The 21,511-nt window shown below is 44.9% G+C and overlaps 2 protein-coding genes and 3 non-coding genes across 5 annotated transcripts; 1 reads left to right on the top strand and 4 right to left on the bottom strand.

The window, feature by feature from the left end:
- Nucleotides 1–24: 24 nt before the first annotated feature.
- On the bottom strand, nt 25–96 carry trnae-uuc (transfer RNA glutamic acid (anticodon UUC)). Its single transcript has one exon. It is a non-coding gene; the product is annotated as a tRNA-Glu (tRNA).
- Nucleotides 97–205: 109 nt separating this feature from the next.
- On the top strand, nt 206–295 carry trnay-gua (transfer RNA tyrosine (anticodon GUA)). Its single transcript is given in 2 exon segments — nt 206–242; nt 260–295. It is a non-coding gene; the product is annotated as a tRNA-Tyr (tRNA).
- A 95-nt stretch (nt 296–390) lies between these two features.
- On the bottom strand, nt 391–462 carry trnae-cuc (transfer RNA glutamic acid (anticodon CUC)). The gene has a single exon. It is a non-coding gene; the product is annotated as a tRNA-Glu (tRNA).
- Nucleotides 463–9,461: 8,999 nt separating this feature from the next.
- Nucleotides 9,462–13,445, bottom strand: sra1 (steroid receptor RNA activator 1). Its single transcript, XM_084684304.1, has 5 exons — nt 13,319–13,445; nt 12,802–12,933; nt 12,299–12,570; nt 12,075–12,183; nt 9,462–10,331 (listed from the first exon to the last, which is right to left on the bottom strand). Exons 1-5 carry the CDS (start codon nt 13,341–13,343, stop codon nt 10,114–10,116), a joined length of 756 nt encoding a protein of 251 aa, XP_084540430.1. The 5' UTR covers nt 13,344–13,445; the 3' UTR covers nt 9,462–10,113.
- A 2,825-nt stretch (nt 13,446–16,270) lies between these two features.
- On the bottom strand, nt 16,271–21,236 carry apbb3 (amyloid beta (A4) precursor protein-binding, family B, member 3). Its single transcript, XM_084683432.1, has 11 exons — nt 20,997–21,236; nt 20,573–20,646; nt 19,907–19,958; nt 18,826–18,972; nt 18,565–18,692; nt 17,809–17,923; nt 17,620–17,707; nt 17,352–17,435; nt 17,118–17,233; nt 16,762–16,941; nt 16,271–16,498 (listed from the first exon to the last, which is right to left on the bottom strand). Exons 1-11 carry the CDS (start codon nt 21,234–21,236, stop codon nt 16,271–16,273), a joined length of 1,452 nt encoding a protein of 483 aa, XP_084539558.1.
- Nucleotides 21,237–21,511: the final 275 nt, after the last annotated feature.

The following is a 21,511-nucleotide window of genomic DNA, read 5'->3' as shown; positions in this document are numbered from 1 at the left end:
TTTGAGAGAGGTCTAAAAGCTGTTTTCCCTGACCGGGAATCGAACCCGGGCCGCAGCGGTGAAAGCGCCGAATCCTAGCCACTAGACCACCAGGGAGACACGTCAAAGACGCCTGCGTCAGCAAGGGCTTTTTTTCTTTTGTGTCTGAACTGGAGGATGGGAGATGGCGTGCCTTGCTCGCAAATAAAGCATCTCACTTGCTCACCCTTCGATAGCTCAGTTGGTAGAGCGGAGGACTGTAGGTCAAACACGGTTAGAAATCCTTAGGTCGCTGGTTCAAATCTGGCTCGAAGGAGGGATGTTTTGGCGTAGAAATCTGGCCACGATGCATTAAGGCTAGCGCTTGAGACCCCCACCCCCCCCAATTTTGAGAGAGGTCTAAAAACTGTTTTCCCTGACCGGGAATCGAACCCGGGCCGCGGCGGTGAGAGCGCCGAATCCTAGCCACTAGACCACCAGGGAGAGCTTGGCTTCCTCTGCTCGCTGTCAGCAAGGGCTTTTTTTCTTTCGTGTCTGAACTGGAGGATGGGAGATCGCGTGCCTTGCTCGTAAATAAAGCCTCCCACTATTCACCCATCAATAGCTCAGTTGGTAGAGTGGAGGACTGTAGGTTAAACACGGTTTGAAATCCTTAGGTTGCTGGTTCAAATCCGGCTCGGAAGGAGGGATATTTTGGCGTAGAAATCTGGCCCGGGCCGCAGCGGTGAAAGCGCCGAATCCTAGCCACTGACCACCAGGGAGAGGTTGGCTTTCACTGCTCGCTGTCAAACATGAGGACCAAGTTACAAAATGAATTCAGTCAAAGGTATAGATTTCGACCAGCCTTTGACTGGCTTCATTTTGCAACTTCTCTGTACTGCCTGTACTCGTGCATTGGTTGGTATCATTGTTCCCCTATCAAGTGCGGGATATATTTCAGTGGGGTTTATACTCCGATTCACACAAAGCTCCCTTTCTGATCGGGTGCGGTTGTAGAAAACGCATCTTATTTTCCGAAAAATACGGTACTTGCTTTGTAACAATGTATGGACTGGCAGAAGATGTTCATTCACTGTTTGGCACTTTGTTTGAAATAAAATGACTGAATGTTACATGGAAATGCTGCCTTGTTTATGATTAGCTTGAGTTGGGCTACACACCACACAAACATAGTCCTCCGGAAGTTGGCTATGTAGCCTTTTATACAGGAACAAGTAGCATTTGGGGCAAATGAGGTCTGCATATGAACCGCCCAAATATATGCAATAGAATTGAGAAATATAGGTTAGTAATTAACGTCACAGTTACAGACTGGCAACGTCAGAAAATTAAGTTGCTAGGAGGTTGCGGTTACAGACTGGCGTGACGTTGCGCCAACCTACTGGCGCCCCACAGATGCATGGTCCCGCAACGTCGCCAAAGACGTTGCGGCAACGTATGTTTGGTCATCGCGTGACGTTGCGACAACGTAAGGCCAATGAAATGTGTTAGCTGGGTGTGCTCCATGTTTTGGCTACCCGCAATTTTGGTGGCTATCTCGCTGTTTATGATCATTGACCTATGCACTTTTTGTAAAGCTGTCGATTGGAAGTTGGTTTGGATAAAAGCGCCTGCTAAATGAATTCATGTAATTGTAAATAACATGGCACTGAACTTAAGCCTGAAAAATTTGACATTACTTACACTGCAGCGTTTTTTAAACGCTCTGCACCACGGGCCTTCCCACAGTGCAACATGCTCGGGGGCGTGTTAAAAAAGTTAATACATACATTTTTCCAGTAACATTCCCCTTACAAAAAAGAAGTATACCTCAAGTATACTTAGTATAAAAAGTGTATTATTATCATGTTACTTAAAGTATACTAGCAGTGTACTTATTTATATACTTTTTTGTACTAAGTAAACTGAATTGGCCCACTTTTTAGGTCATTTAGTACACTTTGAAGTACACTTGTAGTGTATTTCAAGGTTTACTTTTGAATACTACAAAGCAGCCTGTGTAGTGCACTTTCAGTTCATCAAGTATACTTCCTCAAGTACTTCAAAGTATACTTTGGAATACTCTAAAGTAGCCTGTGTAGTGCCCTTTCAGTTCATCAAGTATACTTCCTAAAGTACTTCAAAGTATACTTTGGAATACTCTAAAGTAACCTGTGTAGTGCACTTTAAATTCATGAAGTATACTTCCTAAAGAACCTCAAAGTATACTTTGCAATACTTTCAAGTGCACTGTCATTTAATGTATGTACGTCAACAAGTAGACTTTTAAATGTTATATTACTATTATTTACTAATGTTAAAATGTTTATGGGCCCCTCAACGCCTCAGATCTTCACTCATTTGGCAAGAACTGGGCCCTCGTAACAATTTACTGCAGATTCACTTCATACACAAGGTCGCCCTTGGAATCCAGCTGTTCTTATCAAATGTAACAGTCATTTAACTCATGGTTACAATGGTAAACCAGCACAACAATGACAATTACCACGCAACAAAACTCTACATTCTAAGCAGACACATTTAAAAAAACGAAATTCATGAAGTTACATTTGTATTTTGAACAAACAGCAAACTTATCAGCAAATTTTAACACTATTTACCGCCTTGCATCATGGGAATTGACTAGCCAATGAGCCACACTATCTTCATTATTTCACGTCGTTATTTCGTTCTTCAGTCAGTTTGACAGTATAACCTTCAAATTCTCAAGTAGCTTTTTCGTTTTTTTCCATTAATACTCCAATTGATAATTATTAGTATAAGATTATAGGGTTTCAGAATGTTTTAGCAGTAATTAAGGTTACAGCTTCAGTAACAAAAAAAGATTCAATGTGCAATGCATTAGATTTTCATAGACATGAATAATTAGAATGAGATGGATCTAAAAAATGTAACCTGTAATGTACTTTAAAATTATTTTGACTGTTTTTGCTGTATAATAATAGAAAACATACATCCTACTACAGAAAAAATGTATACCATTTTCTGTTTCTAAGCATACTTCTTAAAAGTACGTTATTGAGTACATAGTGAAGAGCTACGAATCTGCAGTAACTATTATGAGGGCCCCGTTCTCGCCAAGTGACTCAAGATCTGAGGCGTTTGAGGGACCCATAAACATTTTAATACATTAGTAAATTATAGTAAAATTACATTTAGAAGTTTACTTGTTGACGTACTTACATTAAATGACAGTGCACTTGAAAGTATTGCAAAGTATACTTTGAGGTTCTTTAGGAAGTATACTTGTTGAACTTAAAGTGCACTACACAGGTTACTTTAGAGTATTCCAAAGTATACTTTGAAGTACTTTGGGAAGTATACTTGATGAACTGAAAGTGCACTACACAGGCTACTTTAGAGAATTCCAAAGTATACTTTTAAGTACTTGAGGAAGTATACTTGATGAACTGAAAGTGCACTACACAGGATACTTTAGAGAATTCCAAAGTATACTTTGAAGTACTTGAGGAAGTATACTTGATGAACTGAAAGTGCACTACACAGGCTACTTTGCAGTATTCAAAAGTGAACTATTTTCAAAGCACACTTAAAAGTATATTAAAAGTAAACTATGTTCTAAGTATACTTCTTAAAAGTATATATTTGCTAAGCATACTTCTTAAAGTATATCAAAAGTGAACTAAAAGTGTACTATCCATATTTTAGTATACTTATAGTATACTTTAATATACTTCTTTTTTGTAAGGGTCGCTATGGCAACTAGACATTTACTGTATGGTTAGCAAGTGACTGCCAACCAGCATTTCAACGTTGAATGTCAATCGTGTGCCGACCACTGTAGCTAGACTAGTACAGTATGCAGCTAGCACAGAAGAAAGTCAGAGCTAGGTTACGTACTGTAGCTAGCTAAAGTGACGAGACTGAATTAACACACCAGGGACACCGACAACCTCGGCAACCCTGCGCCAGGTATACATTTTTTATTAACGTCTCTTTAATCGTACAGAGGCGTATAAAACAAGACTGAGTGTGTAGACACACATACGATGAATTGCTCTTCTATCTTGAAATTGTCAAACCTAGAAATGTTGACCATGACCAGCTGCTACGTTACAAGAAACAAGAAACCAACCCAATTGGCCAACGCTAGCGTTATCACGCTCCTCATTTACATAAAGTTGTGAAAATCCAATTTTCGACGCCCCGAAAATGAATTGGAAGCCGATGCCCCGCTCCGCTGCAATGTGAACGCACCGTTAGTAATATGACAAATTACGTTTCTCACCGATTTAGCTACTGCTGTTGAAAGCTTGCTGCTTGTAGTAGGCTATGGGTTGGCCTATCATGCGTGGTCTGCCTCAAGTAAGATGTTTCAGAGCTACCAGGATTGCCTGCATTAGGCTTGCAAATGGTGTTTAAATCTAGGAGTAGGACTAGGTGGTAACTCAATTCACATGTAAAGAAACTGCAAAAAACGTGGATGTTCTCGACAGACGTATCTGTCAGGGTTTTGTCGCTGAACTTGCCATTGAAAATACTTTTCTTGATCCATTGCGTGCTAGTTGCCATATCATGGAAGAGTTAAGGACAAAATCTGAGTTTATACTGGGAACACAGGGGTACTTTTGTTTTTGTATGGCTGTTATAGAATTTTGGGATGTATGTATAATGTATGTTTAATACTGATGGTACTGTAAGCGCTTATGTTCCTTGTTAAAAGTCCCATGACATGAAATGTTCACTTTAGGAGGTTATTTAACACTAATATGAGTTCCCCGAGCCTGCCTTTGGTCCCCCACTGGCTAGAAATTTAGATAGGTGCAAAACAAGCCCTGGGTATTCTTCTCCGTCTTTGAGAAAATGAAAGCTGAAATGCTCGGATTTGAAAATGTCCCTTTTGTGACGTCAGGTTACCTCCCTTTTCTCTGCTTTGCCCGGTTAGAGAATTTGGCCCACCAATGAGAAAATGAGCTACGACCGTGCAAGCGCAATATTGGTTTTTCCTTGAGAGATCATGGCTTGCAAATGACCGAAGCATGGCAGTTAGCCCCGCCTCTTCCATTTAAAGCTACAGACACGGGAACGGCCCATCCTGAGGAAAGGTCATTGTGGGACTGCTCCTTATTAGTGTGAAAAGTGACACCTGTTTTGTGCCACCAGTTCTTTAAACTTGAGCATAAAAGTTGTGAGGGCCAGGCAAAAGCACTAATGTAAGTGTTCATTGCTGAGGGTGGTCCTGTATTTGTTTTTCACCATATTCATGTTTGAAAAGGCAGACTCACAACAGTATGTTGAGGGAAACATGGTAAGGATTTGAACGGCCATCTTCTGCAAGAAAGGGACACCTGGTGTTTAAGGTTTTCCTGAAGCTCAATTAGCTCTGATTGAAGACAAGCAGCACTAGCCCATGGGCAGATTTTCGGGGCTACAGTCGGAAATTCTGCAATGTTTTTGACAAGTAATGGGTTTTCCATGCATAGTAAGACTTGTTTTCCCAGAGGAAAATCTCCAAAGCGAGTTTGGAAATGTTCAATCAGCTTGTCCAGGAATTCAGTATGATTATGATGATGATGTATTCCTGCAGTTTGATTCAAAAGCTTTGGGAAGTGAAGCAGGTCCTGCTGTAAGTCACACTTGAACACCTCCAGTTTCTTCTGAAAAGCACGGACAGCTGATGTGAAGTTACACACTGTGTTATTTGTGCCCTGGAGCTTCATATTCAGATAATTGAGCTGAGAAGTAATGTCAGATAGAAATGCAACAATTTAAATGTTTTCTTCATTCTGCATGAATTCCACGAATTGAAAAGTTTCCAACTTCCGTAATGTCCAAAAGCGCTCCAGTACCTTGCCTTTACTAAGCCACCAGACATTGTTGTGAAGGAGCAAATCATAACATTCTGCATTCACCTCTGTTAGGAATGAGCGCAGCAAGCGATGCTGCAAAGCAGAGGATGCTCTCAAATAGTTCACGAGTCTCATTGCTGTTGTCATGATCTCTGCATACTTTTCTTCAAGAATGGCACACAAAACCATCTGATGAATTAGGCAATGATATGCTATGAGTTCAGGGTGATGAGCTCTCAAGCGTGCCACTAATCCCGTCTCTTCCAGTCATACATGGAGCTCCATCAGTAGCAAAGGAAACAACATGCTTCAGGTCTATCTCTGTCTCTCAACATTTGCATCACTGCTCCATAAATATCATCCCCTCATGTGTCCATGGAGGGCTGTGAGGCCTAAAGGCCGATTTATACTTCTCCGACTCCATTACGGACAGACGCACACACGGAGTCGACGGATTGGTTGAATTTATACTACTCCGACGGCTTTGCATGCTGAAAGCAATTCACCGCCAGAACAGTAGATAGCGCTGCACTGCGATGCTAGCTAGGTTATCGAAAAGTCGGAGCAAATTCACAAATGAGCCGTTTCATCAATAAAATAAGCAAATTTTCAGTAACTACACTGCCCATTTCTCATCACATTTTAATTCAGATGTTGATTTACATGTACTGTTTAGATGAAATATGAATTGGAAAAACTTGTCGGTCAAAGGATTCTGTTTTCTTGTTGGTCACGGCAACCCCGCCCCCGCCCCTGACTCAAGCAGTTCTTAATACGGACCAATCACAGCCAAGGGGTATCCGTAAAATGACGGACGGACAGACGGATAGTCAGGAAAATCAGGAGGTGCACGCAGACCTCTGCGAGGGGCTCTGAGAGGGCATGGAGAGGGAGTTCCTTGACAGAGAGGGCGTTCCCTGTGTGCGTGTCCATAAAAACGCAGAAGTATAAATTGGCCTTAACACATCTCCACAGAATTATCCCTTCTCTTCATCAAACAATCTGACAAACACCAGAAGTTGTGCGTTGTCTGTGGATTCATCCAAAGCCAATGAAATGCATTTAGCCTTTTATATAGCAGACTTCATTTGGTCCAGCAAATCATCAGCAAGGACTTCAGTTTGCTTCACAGCAGAGTAATCAGACAAAGATATTTGGTTTATTTTTTGTATGATGTCATCTTTTTGAGTTCCCTCAAACAGGGCAATTGCTATTTTATTCATGCATTCCTTTACAATCTCCAAGTCAGAGAATGGTTTCTTGTGCTTTCTTAAGACCCATGCCACTCATAATGAGGCTTCAGTTGAACGCTCTTGTTGGGTGGCTGTTTTAACTATTACACTGCATGTTGCTTGGTATGATGATTGCAGTTGGTTTATTTTTCTGGCCCTTACCTCAGAGTTCTGGGGGTAATTTTGTTCAAAGTGTCCATGCTTTGTGTCATAGTGACGTTTCACATTACCACTCTTGACAAGGGCGACCGTATCATTGCAGATTAAACACATCGGTGTTGTGCTCCCCACCGGCAGCACAAATGCATACTTGTCAGTCCATTCCGTCTTAAATTCGCAATATTTGGAATCAACTTTTTCAGGTTTAAAGCTAGGGTGACCAGACGTCCGGATTTTGTCTGTGTCCTCTTTTTCGCCCTTTTGTCCTTTTTTATCCTTCCTGCCCACCGTCGCAATTTACCCCTTGCGTGGGCTTCAGTGCCGAAAAGAAAGACCTCCTTCAAACCTACATGGAGTTCAGAACTCCACCTTGCCACTAAGAGCAGCACAGATCAATATCAGGCCTTCTGTAAGCTCTGTCACATTGATATAGAAGTGAGTAGTAGGGAAAAGGTGGCTTTAGATCGGCATGCCACTACAGAACGGCACAAGGATAATTGTAGTTCTGCCAGGCACTCTCCAATAACATTTTTTGCTCCAAACACAACAACAGAGGATGGCAAAACAACCGCTTCTGAGCTGACCGAATTATTTCATGCTGTGAAACATAACCACTCTTACTGGAGTTTAGACCGCAATTTAGACTTTTGACTTACTAAATTGAATAATGTTATTGTCTTAATTTCATACTAATGGCCCCCATCCCCCCCAGTCAACAACTTTTTGGGATTGTCCTCCTTTTTGACCCTTTGTCCTCCTTTTTGGACCCAAGTGTCTTCCTGTTCAGGCTCATGCTTTTGGTCACCCTATTTAGAGCACGCCAGGATTTTGCTAGTGAAGAAACAGGTACCATTAGCAAATCGATTTGCCTGCAAATAGAAACCACATTTAGTAGGAAAACAATAGGCGCTGTAAGGTCATGAGAAGTGCCAACTCGGGCAGGCAAGAGGCAATGCAACAGGGCAGAAAGGACAACGCAAACACAGGTTCAACATGAAGATGGCACTTTATTTTCCAGGAGCAGACTACAAATTTTTTTACTGGCAGGTTCCTCCTCCAAACTTGCACAGTCCAACAAAAATCCACAAAAGTTAAACACAAACAACTTTCCCCTTCAACGGCGTCCTTCGCTCACCAAACAGGGCTTAGTATTCAAACTGCTGCTCTCTAATCCAATCTACCCAGACATGTGCCCTCTGTCTCTCTGGTTTCTCTTTCCTGCTCTGTCCCCCCCCCCCCCACCCTTTTCTAGTCCTGACTTCATTAGGTGTCTTACACATCTACACTCTTCTAACTGGTGAGGGACTCTGGGAGATGTAGTCTGGGCCACCGCAGTCATTTTGGCGTGTTGCTACCTCTCTTGTCTAGGAATGTAACATCCCTCCACTACCTGTTCCCTGGTGATGTCACAGTGCGAAATCACGCACCAATGAAAACTTGCTTGGATCATGACTAAATTAGAATGTTGATTTTGGCTTCGGTCCAAATTGTTTTGCGTCTGGGTCTGGATCCGGACCGGAGTCCACCTATTGGGTAACCCCGGCTTAGAGGAATGTCTGTTCAACCTAAAGGGCTGACCACTCTGTGGGACGGTTTACCCCTGGGGAAGGCTGGGTATCTTTCAAGCCTTCTATCTGATTCTTGATACAATGGAGATTGTTGTTGCTGAATGGAGATTAGTTTGACCAGGGGTCATCTAGAGATATGAAGTCCAGAGACATGAAGTCTGGGTAACTTCTGATATTTATGACATTTTGTTGTTGATACCTTTGTCATTGTTTGTATTACTAAACTATTATTTGGAACAACCACACAAAGGACAGTTGACTATTTGGGTGGTCAACTCCTGGAGAAAAAAATGAAACATGAGAGTTCTTATCACCTAGCGGGAAGGAGCTTTGAGACGTCAGGTTCCGAGGCTTTGTTGTTTCAACTGTCACTGTATTGTCTTGGGAGAATTTGACTTGTGTCCTGATTGTTGTATAGAAATGACCAGATGTTGTGAGTCTATATAAGACTTGGTGTCTGTCGAAAGTCCAATATTACGTCCCCTTTTTGTCTTGTCGCGTATTCCCACGCAAGAGACGCCAGGTGGGGGTCTTTTGTTTTTACTGCTTAAATTTGCACTACACATTTTGTACTTTGTAACAATAGCTGTTCTATTTAAATTGTTTGTGTTGTTTTCTAATGGGGGAAAAAGAAAATCATGTTTTATTATTATTTAAAAGCAAATGCAAACATATCGAGATATATATCGAATATCATAAAAAAGTTGACAATATCGAGATATGCATTTTTTAATATATGTTGCCCGCCCTACTAGTCACAGAGTTTCGTGCTTTAATGTTCAAAGAAAGAATTTGTATTACTCCGGCAAATACAAAAATCCAAGTATACAGTGTCTTCGGAAAACTTTACAGTGGCCCTAATACTTTTCCATACCATCCAATTTACAGTACTGTAACTGCGTTAATGCGTCAGTGGCTTTTGAACACATTTGCATTACTGTGTGATTGTGAACAACCACCATTATTTTGACCATCATCGTGATCCCCATAATCATTTTAATCACCATGATCATCATTATTAGAACATCATCATCACTACCATCATCTTCATCAGGGAATACCTTCACCACAGTCAACAGTAACAAGGCAGTCAGTTGAACAGAGTGTGATGTGAGAGCTAGATAGAGTACAAGGATGCATAGAACACAGTTGGGAAGGACCAATACCCTCCTCCCCTCCCCATTCCTCCCCCCTCCTCTGAATAGAACGCAACGATCATCACAGTGACAGAACCTCAGGAGTAACATCCCTTCATAATAATCCCTGACAGGCAGCTGGGGGCGGAGCCGGGTTTATGAGGTAGACACAGAGAGCCACCCCCCGCCCCCTGACTCCAGCCCAGAACACAACACTCGGGTTGCTCGGTTACGGAGAGTCAAGAACTGGGCTGTCTGTGTCGTTGTTGTTGCTTTCCTCCTGTTCCTCCTCCTCTTGTTCCGTGCTCAGGAGGTCAGGGGTCAAGGTCCTGGTCTCGGCGATGAGGCGCTTCACTCCCACCATCCATTGGCCCACCTCGGTCACATGGTCGACCATGAGGGAGCGGTGGATGTCGTCTGCAGAGTCCCAGCGACGACCACGCAGCTCTAAGGAGTCCACACACACACAGGTTGGGGTGGGGCTGTGTGCGTGTGTGTGTGTGTGTGTGTGTAACACCCCCCTACCAGTGATACGTCAGAAGACCCTTACATTTCACACATTTCATAAAACTCTTGGACCACTTGGGGCAAAACGAGCAGTTTTGTTATTCAAAAATAACACTTTTGCTAAGATTTTTTTAAATGAAGACCAGGGTTGATTTAGTTTGAGTTACACTGCCAGGATTGGGTGGGGGTTGTATGTGTGTTGTGTAGTGTTGCTTTTGTCAACAAAAATTATAACTAAATATTATCGTCAACGAACCTTTATCAAGTGACAAAAACGAGACGCAACGTAAATGCTGGTCATGTGACCATGACTATAATTAAATGTATAATGCAATATCGTTGACGAATAAAAATGAGACGAAATGTAGTTTACAAAATACAAACAAGACTAAATGTTATAACGTAATTTTGTGCCGTTTAGTCTCGTTATTATTATTAGCTTACTCATGAGGCTGTGCTTAATGTGTCTCATTTCAACGTTAGCTTTAGACGTTAGCTTTAGACGTTGGCTACTGAGCTGAAACCGACTGAGAGTCTGAGACAAACGTGTGTAACTAGCGTATGTGTTTGTTTGTGAGAGAGTGTAAAGTGGGTTACCATGTGTGACTAGTGTGTGTACTGTGTGTGTGCGTGTGTATTGGATTGTATGAGAGAGTGTAAAGTGGGTTCTTAGTTCCTACCTGACTGACTGCATGTGTACTAAGCATCCCTTGTTGGCCAAATACTGTAGCTAGTTTTGTCATTCACATAGCAATCACACTGAACTGAATTTGGCATCAACAACATGACTTTGAATACCTTATTCTTGACCAATACATACATTAATCAAATTGTTTTGGCATTAACATGCCTCCCGAGACTACTGCTTAGACTACTTCTGTTTTGATTAAAAAGATAGTCATGGATAAGTCTGACTAAAATAAGGCTAAAATGCTCAGACCTTTAGTTGACTTGACTAGACTTAAGAGTGTCACATGACTAAAACTAATAAAAACTAAAATGACAGCTTGACACAAAGACTAGACTAAAACTCAAATTAAAACCAAAAACAACACTAATGTTATGGTGTGTGTGAGTGTATTTGTGAGCGAAAGCGTGTGTCTGTGTGTATGTATTCGTAAGCGTATGTGGGTGTAGGTGTATCTACCTGACTGACTGCATGTGTACTAAGCATCCCTTGTTGGCCAAATACTGAAGCTAGTTTTGTCATTCACATAGCAATCACACTGAACTGAATTTGGCATCAACAACATGACTTTGAATACCTTATTCTAGACGAATACATTAAACAAATGGTTTTGGCATTAACATGCCTCCCGAAACTATTGCTTAGACTACCTCTGTTTTGATTAAAAAGAGACTAAAATGAAAATGTCATCAGTTTTCGTCGACTAAAACTAGACTAAAATAGTCATGGATAAGTCTGACTACAATAAGACGAAAATGCTCAGACTTTTAGTTGACAAAAACTTGACTAGACTTAAAAGAGTATGAACATGACTAAAACTAATAAAAACTAAAATGACAGCTTGTAACAAAGACTAGACTAAAATTAAAACAGGCCGCCAAAAACAACACTAGTGTTACGGTGTGTGTGAGTGTATTTGTGAGCGAAAGCATGCATCTGTGTGTATGTATTCGTGAGCGTATGTGGGTGTAGGTGTATCTGTAGGTCTACCCCACCTTGTGCCAGGGTGGTCATTCTGCGTCGTACAGGAAGTGACAGCCTGCCAGACCTCCACATGTCCTCGAACAGTCTCACACGCTTCTCCACGTCATCACATACCTGCTTCTGTACGGGGACACACCAACAACACGCATGACCTCAACAACATGCATGACCCCAACAACAAACATGACTATAGCAGAGAGAATGTGTGTGTACGTGTGTAGGTGTTAGCCCTTACCCTGACAGTGTGTCGACAGGCAGTCAGCGCCCAGTTGAGACCAGCCAGTACATCGTCAATGACAGGCTCCTTCTCCGATTGGCTGCTGCCAGTGCCTCTGTGCGCTGCCATTGGACACTGAGCAGGAGGGGGTGTTCCCAGTCCACAGGGGGGCTTGGGGACTGGGGGGCACGCACGAGGGGGTGTGTTCATACTGCATGGAGGAGGGGATATTGGGTTGGTGGGAGGAGTCAGTGGCACTGTTATGGGTAGTGTCATTCCTGGAACTGGACCTATGAGAGAAGAAAACAGGAAAACTTTCGGATGGAGGGAGAGGAAGAGGAAAGAGGAGGAGAAAAAGGAGGGACGGAGAGTAAGCTGAGGTGGAAGAGTCGGAGAAGAGGAGGCAGAAGTGGAAGGGAGGAGGAAAGGAGAGAGATTAAGAAGAGGAGAAAGAAGACAAGAAAGAGGGAGAGGAGGAGAAAGGGTGTTGTTGAAAGAGGAGTCAGAGACATTACACCTACAAGGAGATCCAATGAGTTGTGGAGGAGGGACTCTCTTGTTGAGCAGAGTTCGTTTGGGGCCACCCTGCGCCTGGGCCGCCTGGAGTCCATAGGAGAACTGAGGCGGGTCGTTCCAGCCTCGTTCCTGGTTACCTGGGAGACAACAGGGACACGTTCACCAGAACGCAAGTTCGGTCACTATTGTTACTAGCTAGTAAATACGGAAAAGGACAAACACTTGTCAACAACAACGAGCAACGTTAAAACTAGTCTATCGTCTGAAAGTTTGTTTCACTTGTTTTTCATAATACCCCAAGCAGACTAGTTGACAACGAAGCAGTAAGACTTCAAAATCACAGTTTCTATACTCCTTTTGCAAGTAAATATGTTTCTGAATTGAATTCGCTTTTGATACTGTACTGTACATAGCTAGTCAAAATGTACTGGCGATAACCTAGTAGATTTCCCATGTAATCCATTTCTGTTCACTTGAGACCACTTTGCTCGTTATAATAATGTGAAATCTAATGTCAAATACCTGGTTTTATGTACAGATCCTCCATTGCTGTCCCAAACTTCGTCTCACCCTGAACAACTGTCACTGATCAGTAGTGATTGCAGTGTTGGCTGTGGCTACGTGTTTATTTCCGGACACGTGGCTGGCTGACGCGCATCGTGTAATGCATTTCCTTGACGCCCTTTGGATTTCTGAGACCCAAAATACAGCTGACAGTACAAAGAATTATATCGACGGTTGTGCAACTTGTGTATTTATTTATTTTGTTCAAAGAAAGGACATACTGGGAATGTGAACGACCCGAGGAATCGGCGTGTAATTCTACTCGGTTAACAAAGTTATAGATGCACTAATACTATAAAAAGAAAACTAGGTTTTTACATGTATTTTCCTTAAAATATGTTTATTTGCCACATCCAACCACTTATACTATGTGAAAATGTGCAATTCTCGTTTTATTTTAATGCACTGCTGTGTAGGTTACACAGCTTGTTTCAATACCCAGTTTCACGGGCACACCCTCACACGCACACACTATTTTCTATAAACCGTCCTCCACAGGTGAAATAACAGACAGACACAGGATTCACCAGCTGTTTATTACTCCAGCAGAGACCATCACTGGGGTTCTAGGTTGGTACAACTGGGCCAAAACAATCACTGGTTAAAAAAGTAACTTCATTTACATGACATCCTATTCTCTTTGTGCTAATTACTGCAAATATATAGATAGAGAAACATATTTATATTCTACAATTATAAATAGCAAAAACAAAACAAACAATTGTCAAGGTGCTACATGATCTTTCCCTCTGTAACATCCCTCAGATCTGAATCAGGTACAGTAGACAGCATTTCGGGTGCATTTGATTTGCGGTAGTGTGAGATCTTTAAAAGGAATGTCTTTAATGGGCTCATTGTACAGGATAAATCAAATTAAGTGCACATCATGTATTTGGCCCAGAGCTGATATTGGTCTTCCTGCCTCACCCTCTTCCCAACCTTCCTCCCCTCCTTTATCATCCTCCTAGCCTGCCTCACCTTCCTCCCAGCTAGCCTCACCTGTCTCACCCTCTTCCCAGCTAGCCTCACCTGTCTCACCATTCTCCCAGCCTGCCTCACACCTCCTCCCAGCCTGCCTCACCTGCCTCAATCTCCTCCCAGCCTGCTTCACTTGTCTCACCACTTAAAAGGGGACCTGAGTTGTGTTCTCATATAGTACACGATGCAGAATGCAGGGAAAGGGGCTGTTGCATATTAGTATTAGAGATCATAGATGGATACATACGTACATAGCCTGTCTGCGAGATCTATTGTGGGGCTGTGAGGCATATCATGGAGCTGTGAGGCCTATCGAGGAGCTGTGAGGCCTATCGTGGAGCTGTGAGGCCTATCGTGGAGCTGTGGGGCCTGTCGTGGAGTTGTGTGAAGGTTGCAATCCCTCTCTGAGAATAGTCATGCATAGTGTCCTGGAGCAGATCAGTACCCCAGTCACCTGCACAGGTACCCCATCAAAGCACACCATATAGGTCATTCAGAGCTTAGGCAATGCAAATGTATGTGTGTGCACGTGCTATGTGTGTGTGTGTGTGTGCACGTGCCATGTGTGTGTGTATCGGGGGCATTCCTATTAAGTGTCTCACTTTGTGTTAGGGGTTAGGGCCTTAAGTACAAGTGCTGGGTGGTGTGTGAGCCAATCGCGGTGATGGTGGGGTACCTGTGGCAGCATTCAGTTGCCAAGCGTGTTAGCAAGCATGCCTTACTGCTGTGATTGGGGGTGGGGGGTAAGTGGGGGTGGGGACTGAAAGGGCGACTGGAGAGCGGGGGGGACTGGAGAGGGGGGGGACTGGGACGATGGAGCCGACAAACGCATCACCAAACTTCTGTTAAATCTAACATCTAACATGTTGCAATGCTTTCCTCTATGTTTATTTTCAATAAGCTGGTCTGAAATCAGCTAGCTCACCTTTAGTATTTATTATACTGAGTAGTCTCACCCTATCAGACCTGACCTAGCTTCCTGCTGACAGTCTATGGATCCTGTCAATCCGAGAGCTCGCTGATCTAGTTTCCTGCTGACAGTTTCGGGCTCCAGCCGATCATAGAGCTTGATGAGTCGACTAGCCTTTACACAATAAAAACTCCACTCAACCATTAGTACACTGGTTGTCAGACTCAAAAAAATATTTGTTGTTTTTGGTGTCATTCAATGGGAATATAAGGTTGGACACATTGTGATGAATATACCTCAATTACATACTCCTTGATATACATCTAAAACTCCATTATTATACTATATGGGTTTATTTGCACCTGGACCTGGTGTTCTGCTGATGATCAAATTCATTGATAAAATGGTTCAGTTATTGCTGTTGTTGTTGTTGCTGGGCAGTTTAGCCACAAGCGGGGGGCTGGTAGGGGACATGGTATGGTGAAAGGTGAAAGGTATTCTGGGTTATGGAGTCAGGACATCACTCCTCTCCGTCAGGTCTGGAGGTTCAGAAGTGACCTTCTAAGAATTGATGTGGGGTTTTTCACCTTTCAAAGTAAAAGTAGAATGACCTTAAATGTTAACATTCATTATCACACAAAGCTTCCACAGAGGTGAAACATTTTTCTCACAATGTTCTGGATATTAAACTTCAATCGAACTGGGAGTCCAGAGTGAATGCCCAGTAACTCTGTGGAGTTGCTTGTGCTGAACTGTAGTTTCATGTCCTCACAACTAAATGACAGCACACAGCCATCCTTAATGCAGGCTAGAGGATGCAGTCACACCCTCTTCCATCAACTAGGGAGAATCTCTTCAACTCCCTGTCAAACTGCTCTCATAGCTTCGATCACCCCCCTTCCTCACTCCTCTCTCTCTCTCTACCCATCTCTCCGCCTCACCTTCCTCCCCACCACCTTCTCCCCATTCACCTCCTTCCCTCTCTTAACCCCTCCACCCCCCCCCCCCCCCCCCCTCCCCGGTTATGGGGCGGACACAGTTGACTGTTTGTTCCGGAAGGTTTCGAAGAACGCCAGCATGCCCTTCTTGACACTGGGGGCAGAGCCTGCCTTGGAGGGGGTGTGTCCCAGATGGCGTGGCGGGAAGGTGGAGCCATCCATGGAGTTGGCCCGCTTGACCTTTGAACCCGCTCGCCACATCTTTGACCTGGGGGGTGGAGTCTGGGCCACCAAGCACTTTTGGTACTGGACCTATAGGGAGAGATCTGTTTTAGAGATCTGAGATCTGCCTTAGCTAGCCTCTCCTCATCCCTCCATTTCTTCCTTCTTTCCTTCCTTTCTTCCTCCTTTCCTGCCTCCCCTTCTTCCTTTCTTCCTTCCCTTCATCCTCCTCCCTCTTTTATTCCCACCTTCTGTCCTTAACACATTCCTTCCTTCCTGTCACTAATAAGGTCACAGTGAGCATGACCCCTCACTTATGACCCTTGACCCATCCCATCTGACCCCTGACCCACCATGCATGCGGCCTGCACAGCCTCAGAGATGATGCCGGCGTCCGGTTCACACCAGAACACGTGACATTCGAAGCCCTGTGTGCCAGCGTCCACGATCACGGCAAAGGTGTGGGTGTCATGGCCGACGCCCAGGAAGGTGAGGTATCGCACCTCCGACTCCCAGAACGACTCTTCCTTATCCTGAGAGAAACAGACAGGTCAGACAGAAAGGGTTCCTTATCCTGAGAGACAGACAGACAGATGCAGAGAGAGAGATAGAAATAGAGAGGGGGTAGAGTAAGAGAGGTACAGAGAGAGAGGCAGGGGGAGAGAGGCAGGGGGAGAGAGGGTGTAGTATGCCGTGCAGTGCTCCTCACCTCTCCTTTCCACAGGGACAGCACCTTGTCAGTCACATGGAGGACGATGGGCTCCCACTCATCCCCGTCTGTGGTATTCATGATGCTCTCTATGGCCCTGTTCAGAACCTCCATACCTACACCGAGAGGAGAGGAGGAGGAGATGAGGAGAGTAGAAGGGCAGAAGAAAAAGATTGGAAAGGATAAGGAGAGGAGCAGGGGAGGAGAGGAGAGGAAGAGGAGGAGAGGACTCACCCATGGCCCTGCTGACAGGCAGGTTACCGACGTACTGGACATCAAACTTCTGCACCCTCTGTCTGACGGCATCCAGGAAGTCCACTGCAACACAGCACACCACGTCAGCCAATCACACAGCCATACCTTCACTCTTACAACCAATCACATCATCAGCCCAGGTCATCAGACCAGGAGGACCTCTGCAGCAGGGCATCAAACCACCTCCACAATGTAACCCAGGTGTTACCGTGGTCATGGGATTGTTTCGGAGGTATGGCAGCCTCACCTTGGCGTGGGAGGTCCTCGGGGGAGATGCTCTCCATGGTGACAGAGCGGGCCATGGATGGGTGGAGTGATGCCTTCTCGGACATAATCTACACACACACACACACACACACACACACAGACACACTTTCATGAATAGAGCAAACTCATTGTGTGTGTGCTTGTGTGTGGGTGTGGGTGTCAGCATCACCTTTGAGCACATCTGGTGCAGTGCGGTGGCGATGGCCTTGGCTGGAGCGTTGCAACGAAACACATGACACTTGAGCATGCAGGTGTCTTTATCACTAGCCACGAACGCAAAGTCCCTGAGAATATGAGAGGTGGGGAGAGGAGAGGAAAGGAAAGGGGAGGGGTGGGGAGGGGAGAGGAGGTGGGGAGAGGAGGTAGTCCACACCTCAGTATGAGTTGAATAGGAGACATTAAGTTAGGCAAGACTAAAGGATCCCAGACAACACTGTAAGCACGTCACAGATAATGATTGTTCTGGTCATTCTAACTCAAGTCATTTTGAAATACAGACAGCCAAACAGTCCATCCATCCATCTCTCCATCCATCTATCTATCCATCAAGCCATTCACCCATCCATTCATCCATCCATCTGGCCAGTTGTCCAGAATATTGCTACACAGCCCATTGCAGACTAAACTTCTGGAGATGCTACATGATGATGCAAGCTGATGACGGAGCACAAACGTCACTGCAACAGAAAGTCCACCAATAAAATTGAGATTACCTGTCTCTATGGCAACCAGGGGCGGAGAGAAAAGAAGCAGAGTTAAAAAGTTAGAATCTACAGGAAGCTACTCCACAGGGCGGACAACCAACAGGAAGTAAACAGGAAGAAGAAAAGTAACGCCGGCAATGAACTGCAGTCTCACAGACAAACAGACAACCACAATCTGACTGGCTAAGTACCATGATTGAGCAGCAATATCATGTGCTGACCTGCCATTGTTGCAGCCCACGCCCCACACACGGATGCTCATGATTGGCTGGCAGTGGATGAGGGTGTGGTCTATGGGGTCCATCAGGCTCAAGGTGTCCTTCTTCAGAACCATCATCATGTCCTGACCCTGAGGGTCAACGGTCAACTCTTGTTAGGGTTTATAATAATAATGAGTTTAGTAGACATTTTTAGCCATAGTGACTTACAGATGGGGATGATTTACTCCATATCATCTCTTCTACTCCCCTCCCCCTTCTCACCTCCCCCCAGGCCCCCAGCACGTCGCGGTCCTCCGCCTTGTTGTGGGAAAGCTGCTGGATGCAGTTGTTGACAGCAAGACTACTTTTCCCAGGAGTCAGTTCTTCCTCTGGAATCTCTACCCAGCCCAAGGAGCGCACAGCGAAGCACTGAGGAGAGGAGGAGATAAAGACAGGGGTAGAGGAGTGGGGGGAAGGAGAGGAGGGGAGGAGAGGAGAGGAAAGTAAAAGAGAGGTAGGGGAAGGAGAGGAGAGGGAAGGAGAGATGAAGAGCATGGTGAGAGATGTGAGATGAGGTGAGGAGAGGAGAGGGGAGGGGAGAAAAAGAGGAGAGAAGGGGGAAGGAGGCGAGAGGAGGGGAGGGGAGACAAGAGATTAAGTGTATATATGGAGCATCTTCGTACTGCATGCAACAATCTATTATCCTGCCAGATCAATACCCCCTGCCCGGCTCCTTACCTCTGCCCCCCCTTCTCCACACCCCACGCCCCCTCCTCCCTGTACCTCCCCCCTCATATCCCACTTAAGTTCACAGCTCTATCAGCTTTAATGGAGACAGTAAATTTACCTGAGTGCATGAGTCCTGTGAAGGCTGTGTGTGTGTCTGTGTGTGCATGGGCATGTGTGCATATCTTGGCCCTGAAAAGAGCATTACAACAAAAAGCCCTGTTTACCAGGGCGGTATCCATTACAGTCCCACCCCCTCTGGTTTAACCCCTGGGAAGATTAATGCAGATCCCAGCAGTGGGGGGGGGGGGGGTAGACAGACAAGGATGCTGAAACAGCCCTCCTGTTACCTCCGGTTACCTCCTGTTACCATGGAGAACTCTGAAGAGATAGGCAGGTCTGGGCTCTGATCCATCTAAATCATGGTTGTGCCATTACTTTCCGTTCTATATCTTTCGGTTTCATCCATTTATTCCATCCTGTATTCCTCTATCCCCCCTCCACCCCCATCTCCTGCAGTATTTAGTTCAGGAGGTCAATCCTGTATCATCCAAGGCGTTTCCGTAGAGTTTCTGCAGTGCATTGGAGTGTGCGTGTGTGTACGTGCGTGTGTGTGTGTATGTGCATCTGTAAGTACCTTGGAATCTGGATCCATGCTGGCAGAGAAGTAATCATCCTGCCAGGAGAGCCTAGGACACAGGGACAACACTGTCATTAGAGGAGAGAGGACTGCTGACACGCACACTCATACACACACACACACTAACACACACTAATCGATGCCAACACGTACACGTGTACATACCCGCACATGCCCACATGCTCGCATGCTTTACACGCACATGAGGAGAGCTGATAGGTCGGGCAGGGGACATCTGGCGCTCCATAGGACGCAGCAACCCTTGAGGAACAGCCAGAACTCCCGCCCCCCAGATCAGCTGAATCACACACCCACCCATGCACATGCACCCCCGCACACACACAAGTACACTTACAAGCACACAAACAGGTACACACACACTAATGCACATACACTCACACACATTCAATATGTGTATATCCTAATATATATACAGTATATATATATATTAGGATTCATATTGATATTGATGAAATGATTTCATCAAAATGAAATGACCTTCAAGGGCAGCAGAACTGGAATGCAAATCAAGCTGACTTGATATGACTCAGATTACTGTCATCCACAGATGGTAAACTAGGAATCTGTGTGTGTGCTTTTGTGTGCTGGTACGCGAGTGTGTGTGTGTGTGTGTGTGTGTTTGTGTGTTGGGTGTGTGTGTACCTGTTGTTGATAGAGGTGGAGGGACTCTCCGTTATCCTGGGTCTGGACCCTCGTCGACCATCAACATCTACAATCTGGAGAGAAGAGGACACGTGTGCATGCGTGTGTGTGTTGGTGTGTATGTGTGCTGACCTTGCTCTTGCTGTGTGAGGCTATGAGGGGGCTGTAGGGGTGTGTGTGTGGTCTTGTTCATCCACCCTTGTGGCGACCAAATATCCTCACAAGTATATTGAAACATGAAAAACTTGAACTTCAATGTTTTTTTCAAGAGGATTTATAGGTTTTAGGGTTAGAATGACTTTCGGGGTTAGAGGTTAGTGGTTAGAGGTAACACAATATTGAATGGAAGCGACAGGTCGGGCCCCACTAGGATTCAAAGACGAGCGTGTGACTGTGTTTGTGTGAATGCGGTGTCTGTGCTGACCTGGGTCTTGCTGTGTGAGGCGGTGAGGGTGCTGTCCTCCTCAGCGCTGTAGGAGGGATGCTGCCACTGGGTGGCGCCAGTGGGGACGTGCCAGTAGTATGTGCCCAGGCTGTCTCTGATGGTGCGCCAGCCAGACGGCAAGTCCCCGTCCAGATCCACACTCTGGTCACTCCACAGGCTGTCTGTGGAGACACACACACGTACACACACGTACACACCAACGTACACACACACACACATATACGTACACACACTCATACACGCACACACACAGTGACACAAATAGGAGTCAGAGAGGATGAGATCATTTCAATAGGCCAGCTGTCACCTCTCAGATCTCCTATTAACCCCTGTACAGTACAATGGATATACTGTGAGGGATATGATGGATCTCAGGAGGATAGAACGACAGTCCACCATGATCCGAACTGAAAGTGCACAGTAAGAGTTTATGAAGAGCTCCTTGGCAGAGGAGGTGAGAGGGGCAGAGGGAGGGGGATGCCGTTAAGGGAGGA

Source organism: Hypomesus nipponensis, chromosome 20 (assembly GCF_054491055.1).
Source record: "Hypomesus nipponensis isolate SF chromosome 20, ASM5449105v1, whole genome shotgun sequence".
NCBI classification, from domain to species: domain Eukaryota; kingdom Metazoa; phylum Chordata; class Actinopteri; order Osmeriformes; family Osmeridae; genus Hypomesus; species Hypomesus nipponensis.
Note: the sequence above shows the minus strand (reverse complement) of the source record. Positions and strands in the feature narration are given on the sequence as shown.